This window comes from Boleophthalmus pectinirostris, unplaced genomic scaffold (assembly GCF_026225935.1).
Source record: "Boleophthalmus pectinirostris isolate CB_2022bp ecotype Guang Dong unplaced genomic scaffold, ASM2622593v1 HiC_scaffold_16, whole genome shotgun sequence".
Taxonomy (NCBI): domain Eukaryota; kingdom Metazoa; phylum Chordata; class Actinopteri; order Gobiiformes; family Gobiidae; genus Boleophthalmus; species Boleophthalmus pectinirostris.
In genome coordinates this window covers 18080312-18086714 of record NW_026571095.1, presented here as the reverse complement: position 1 = coordinate 18086714, position 6403 = coordinate 18080312, and the positions used below count along the sequence as shown (strand labels likewise).

The following is a 6403-nucleotide window of genomic DNA, read 5'->3' as shown; positions in this document are numbered from 1 at the left end:
AACAAAAAAGAAGAAGAAGAAATCATCTTGAAATGTACTTTCCTCATTTGGGAGACAATAATTTAATTAGTAGCGCACTATTAAAACACTTGTGTGTTTAGCAGGGGTTTTCCTAAAAAGGCTTCTATACGTATTCTGTAAAGGGCAATGTAGAACTCATTAATATTGTACACCCTGTAGAAGACAAACCAAATTTGGAGAGGGATTCAGGCCACTGGGGCTGTATCTGTATGCATTAATAAACAAGGCCAAGATAAAATGCTTTTATTTATCACCACTTGACCGAACTTTTTTGGATTCTATGTCCCATTTTGATTCATCTGGAAAGCCATACCCTTTATAAAGCCTTTTTAACTTCGAGTGCACTCTGGGTGAAATTCTTGAGAGCTTAAAATGTCTAACAAATAAATAATGCAGTTAACCAAAGTTACTCCCACATGACAACTGCACCAAATCAGTGGCAGACATTACATTATGACCACTGACAGGTGATGTTAATATGACCACTGACAGGTGATGTGAATATGGGATTAAACCCCATCATGGCCAATGTAGTAGGTGCATTAGAGCAAAGAAAATGCATGCATGTACTACTCTGTGTGGGCATATGACAAGGACTACAACATTCCAGATTTTTAATAAGGTTTTGTATTACTTTATAAAATACACACTTATAGCTGCATATAGGGCTGTATTAGTAATCACAATATCTACTGTGGTAGCGGCCATATTGTTATTCTTGACTGGAGTGTCGGTGTATTAATTTGAAGGATTCTAGCACAGTTCAAATTGATTAGGTTTTAAGTATTAAATGTATTTTCTTACTGATCAATGACAATAATTGGTGTCTAAGCATTGTAAGATGGATACTCCTTTCTCTAAGGGGAAATTAAATCTATACAGGAGAACCACTATCTGTCAAAATAGTGTACGTACAATCTCTTATGATCTTCCAAGAACTGCATTTGACCCATTCTCTTTATATAATTAGCCTGGTGGTTCACTTTGGTTATAACTTGTTGAGGCGCAGTGTGTTTAGGCGTACAGGCAGAATGGTGGCTCCTTCTGCGTAGCTTATTTCTCTTAAAATGCCAGTCCAGTTCTGCTCCAATTCATCGTACCTGTGTTTGAAAAAGCAACATTTAGTGGCAGAGAATAAAAATGTGTTAAGCTCAAAAAGAGATCTTACATCTTACCCTTGTATTTGCATCAGTAGTTGTACTTACATTTTTTTAAATTCTGAAATAGGTTTCTGATATATCCAGATTACTCTGAATAATACTGTTTAATTGCTAATTTGATTTTTTTAAGGTGCACTATGACATGTTTTCAGCATCCCTGCAAACATTTCTGGTGGGGGGATTCACCACCTGCTTCTCATATGGAGATCCCATTGCTTTGCTTAACCTAAAATGTTCCATAGTATGACATTAAAAATCTCCTTGCCTCCTTGGGGACAGACACGTTGAATGCTATACTTTGAAACATTCCAAACAAAACAATAGCATCTCCATGAACACAGGCAGGTGGTAGATTCTACACCAGAAAATGCACATAGTGCACCTTTAACTCTTTTTTCCACATTGATAAATGAATAAACAAATGTGTGTGCCTCACCTCCAGATATCAGTCATTTCTGTTGGTACAGGCTCCTCACTGGTCTCTGTGGGCATCATGGCGAATCCTCCAATGGCGTACAGAAACCCGCCCATTGAGACGAGGTTGAGGGAACTGCGCTCCTGAGGAAACTCTGTGAACTCTGACCATCTTAAAATATCAACACACAAATAAGGAAATTATGGTTCTGTTTAATCAAACACCAGATTTACATATTACACTGGGATGTACTGCTATTTTATGTCCCAATGGTGAACTATTGTGTAAGTCATTTGCTTACTGTCCACAGGTGTGTTGTCTCAAGATAACAGGATGGAAAGGAGCACTAAGAATTTACATCAAGGTAAACAAGCGAAACTCAATTTGTTAAAAGAAATAAGTTACTCCTACCTAACTTCTCTACTTAATTCTTTGTAGACATTTATGTTCACTCCTGCAATTCAACAGTGCTGCACATATTCTTTTCTCCCATTTTGAAAAACAAGCAATTAATTGGTATAGAAAATTATATTTTTGTGAGTTGTATTATTAAGATAAAATTATATAAATTATATAAAAATTGCAATAAATAAAATTATTCAAATAAAGGATGGCCTGTGCTTTAGTGAAAGTAGCATTTGTGGAAACACAAAACTTAATATAACATATTTTAACATCGACAACTATTTGAATAGTAAATTTTTTATGAAAGTCCAAAAAAAGAATTACACTAAACTGATTAACCAAAAATGGAAAATCTAGTAAGGACCATTTTTAATTAGCAAAAAAGTAAATAATATATGTCAGTAATTAAATTTATTATATTATATTGTGGTGAGCTACTATGTCCTATTAATTTCCCTTGTGGATCAATAAAGTTAGTTGAAGCCTAAGTCTAATTGTCTGATTCAAAGTGTTACCACTCACTTGTTTGTGGCGATGTCATAAACCTCCACAGAACTGGTGAGGCCTGAGTCCGTTACACCAGTAACCACATAGATTTGATCCTCATGAACTGTGATTCCGAAGAGAGCGCGGGCTGTATTCATCGGGGCCAGGTCCTTCCACTCAAACTTTGTGGGGTTGTACGTGCACACTCTCCTCATACACTTCCTGTTTAATTAAGTAAAATAAATAATGTTTTCAGTGAATTAGAAATCCAAGATATATTTTGGAGTAGTTAAAGGTGCAGTCTGTAACTTTTTAGAGGGTCTGCCAATTGCTTGTATCCATGGAGATATTAAGCCTATATAATGGCTATAAAATTACACATACTGTGAAGAGACAACTCCACTCACAGTAATAAAGAATGATTTTCAAGATATTTTTGAGCAATAAAAACACATGTAAGTAAATAAATAAGTTTATTTTTATACTGTGAAACATTCCAGGAGAATGTTGAAAATTAATAACATTTTGACTGTGTAAACAGGAAAGTTACATCGTGCACCTTTAAATGTTAATATTAGAACTGGTGTCACATACTTGCTCTCAGACTTTCCGCCAATCACATACACCAGACCATTGTGTGATACAGTTCCATGTCCATAGACTTGATAAGGAAGTGGATCAGACTCACCCCATTTAAAAGATCTGTAGAATCAATAAAAACAAGAGTTGTTGCTATGCATTACATTTTAACACAAATATATCATAAGTAAAAAAAACATGTAACATATAATGATTTTTGTCATCGTGGTTTTAAATATGACAGTACTAAACTAAAGTTTTATGACCGAATGAGATATAGAAATGTTATTTGCCTACTGTGCACAGATAAGATGCGTCATAAAGATAGGATAATCCTCAAACTAATTACTCTTAACAATGATCCTAATTCAAGATTTGGGTATATAGTTTTAGATTTGAATTCTCTTTTACTGGTTGTGTCACTATTATATCTGCTCCATTGTTATGTTCTGAGTTACTGTTATCTGTATTTCTGTGTTGCCTGATCTTTTGCATTGTATTCTTCACTGACTTCATATTAAACCAAGCTCTGTTGTTAACTTTGCTTTGGGGCTTATCTAACCATGAACCAAACCCTTTTAATTTCCCTCTGGGACAATAACAAAGTTGAAAGTTGAATGTTTCACATTGATTTCATGATGCTTACTGTCTGTCATAGATCATGACGGAGTCCAGCACATGCTCTCCATCCTTCAGTTCTTTGCCTCCCACCACAAAGATGGAGTTTTCAATGTCTGTCATCCCAAACAGGCAGCGTGGGGAGGGCTGTGAGGGCATCCCCAGCCACTCTGAACTCACTGGATCAAACTGAGAAACAAACATTAGCCAAATAAAAACACAATTAAATAACATGTTTGGTAGTGTTTTTGATTATACTTTACTTGTAGAAAGTATGAACTGAATGGTTCATCCTTGTCCTCTTCGTTAAAAAGTAGCCCACCCACAACAAATATCTGGTTCTGCTTGGTCACCAGGCTACAGTGGTTCTTGGGGATTTCTGTGGACTCTGACGCCACAAAACATTCATTCCCCACTGGGTCATATGCCACCGTCCCTGTGTCACTGATCATGAGTATCAGATCCAGCTCGAACATCCCAAAACGAGGGTTATTGTTAAGGATACCGGGGAGGTACCCCTCTTCATCATCTTCCTCATCTTCATCCTCACCTCCTGCTGCCCCTTTAGAATTGTGCTTTTGGGGTTTTGGCAGTCGTCCCTTGTGTGCATCTTTGACCAGCTCTAGATCCTTCTTCATCTCCTGACTGAAGCGAATATACTGATGTTTTTCTACTTTGTCCTTGAGGTAATCCAAAGGTATAAGCCTAAATCTGACACAGTGGAGTAACTCTGGTAGATCTTTGAGTCGGTTGTTCTCATCATGTTTGACCCAGTCCATGAGGGATTCGAACACAATCTCCTCCCTGTCCACATTCAGGGCATCTGATGTAATTAGGATAGCCAGCTCACTCGGGCTGAGCTGCATAAAGTCCTGGTCCCTCACTACAACTTGGTAACGCTCACATATAAATTCCCTTGCACCCAGAGCCAGCCTGGGACAGTCCAAAAGCAACCCTAACCTGAAGATGGCCAAGCAATTTCCAAGTACTAGCTTCTCTTGAAGGTAGGACACACAGACTGAAAATATGGATGGTATTTGGTACATGTTTGCCACCATGAAAATATCCTGGACATTTTGCTCTGTTAAATTGATATCAGAAGTGTATAAATACCTTAAAATCATTCCTAAAATCCCAGGTTCTACATCTTTGAGAACAATCTCATGCTTCTTGCTCTCCTCTAGCTCAGACAAGAACATAGCTTTGAAGAATGGGCTGCTTGCTGCCAGGACCAGACGGTGACAGGGGAACTCCTTATCCTGCACCTTGAGAACACAATCCACAAACTTGTCATTCTCCAGCAAGTCACAAAGTCCATCTTGAAGTAGAGTTTGTTGGTACATGCGAGGCTGCTCCACTGGATCAATGGTCATGGCAGCCATTTTGTAGCGTTGGTCTTGGTAGCAGGGGAGAGAGGAGGCTCAGAGGGGCGTCCTGGCTCTTGCTGGCTCCCCACAACAGAGAAGGACTGGACCCAGAGCTGGATTAGGTTCCCGGGGGTGGGGTAGACCTCGTGGACAGGAGTTGCAGCTGTCTGTGCCTGTCACTCAATGTGTTAGCCAATGTATTTATAGAATCAAGATGAAGAATCCATTTTGGTGATTGGGAAAACTTACCAAAGGCACTCGACAGCTGATAGGAGCAATCACAATATGTTTTGTGATTATATTGTGACATTACATTGTGCATCAGATGGTGACACATAGGTACTTAGGAAAGCCGGTAATGGTCACATATGGTTAAGACCTGAAAAAATAAATAATACACAAATTTAATGACAACATAAATCATGTTTTTAAGACAGAACATTGCACATTAGTAAAGAACCCTCCTTTGCGTTTAACAGCAGATTTTCTTTCCTGTTAAAGTTTGAAGATATTTGTGCTTTAGTGAAATATGGATAGTCGCTTGATAATATGATAGTTTTTTTCCATTTCATTTTATAATTTCTTATTTTTATTTGTTTATATCAAATGTAAATTAAAGTGAGGGTAGTTGAATAACAACAACATATTGACAATCCAAATAGGGCTGCATTTATATAGCGCTTTTCTACCTTCATAGCTCTCAAAGCATTTCAAGGAACCACTCAGAGCACACACATACACGCACGCACGCACATTCACACATCCACACATCAGTGTACGCAGGGGAGCAAGTATCCAGACTGGGTGCGAGTATCTTGCCCAAGGACACATTTGTGGCTGGAATCGCACCACCGACCTATGAGTCAGTGGATCAGATCAGAGGATGAGCACTGAGCTACTGTTTCGCTCCTAATCCTCTTGACAGCTATATGATTAAAATAGATGATTTATTATTATTATTTTTTTAATTGGTCTATATACTGCCCTGACCCAGATTTCCAAAGCTTTTTGGTCTGGCTTAGGCAGTAGCCTAAACATGCCCAGTTAAATTCAATATTATGAGGCGTGCGATGAGAATATGACAAATTATCTGCCAGCATGCTATTTTCTAAATATGTTACATAGGCCTAGCTGATTTCCCTAATGTTATTTACGCCTAATGAATGTGTAACTTAATTACATTCAAATAACATTGTGTGTGCTCTATGTATTATTAACCGATAATGTAATGACCCAGTAACTGATGTTTTCAGTCCAAAACCAGACCTGTGCCATTTGTTGAAACTGCTTTAAAGTGCTCCTCCTGTCACGCGCTGCCTCCACAATCCTCCTGTGCCACCAAATAGAACCAC

The 6403-nt window shown here is 38.1% G+C and overlaps 1 protein-coding gene across 1 annotated transcript; it reads right to left on the bottom strand.

Moving 5' to 3' along the window:
• Window positions 1-249: 249 nt before the first annotated feature.
• Window positions 250-5418, bottom strand: LOC110170457 (kelch-like protein 40a). The gene is made up of 7 exons (XM_020936110.2): window positions 5301-5418; window positions 3948-5224; window positions 3713-3873; window positions 3082-3189; window positions 2524-2709; window positions 1618-1767; window positions 250-1121 (listed from the first exon to the last, which is right to left on the bottom strand). The coding sequence occupies exons 2-7, from the start codon at window positions 5064-5066 to the stop codon at window positions 1010-1012; spliced, it is 1836 nt and encodes a 611-aa protein (XP_020791769.1). The 5' UTR covers window positions 5067-5224; window positions 5301-5418; the 3' UTR covers window positions 250-1009.
• Window positions 5419-6403: the final 985 nt, after the last annotated feature.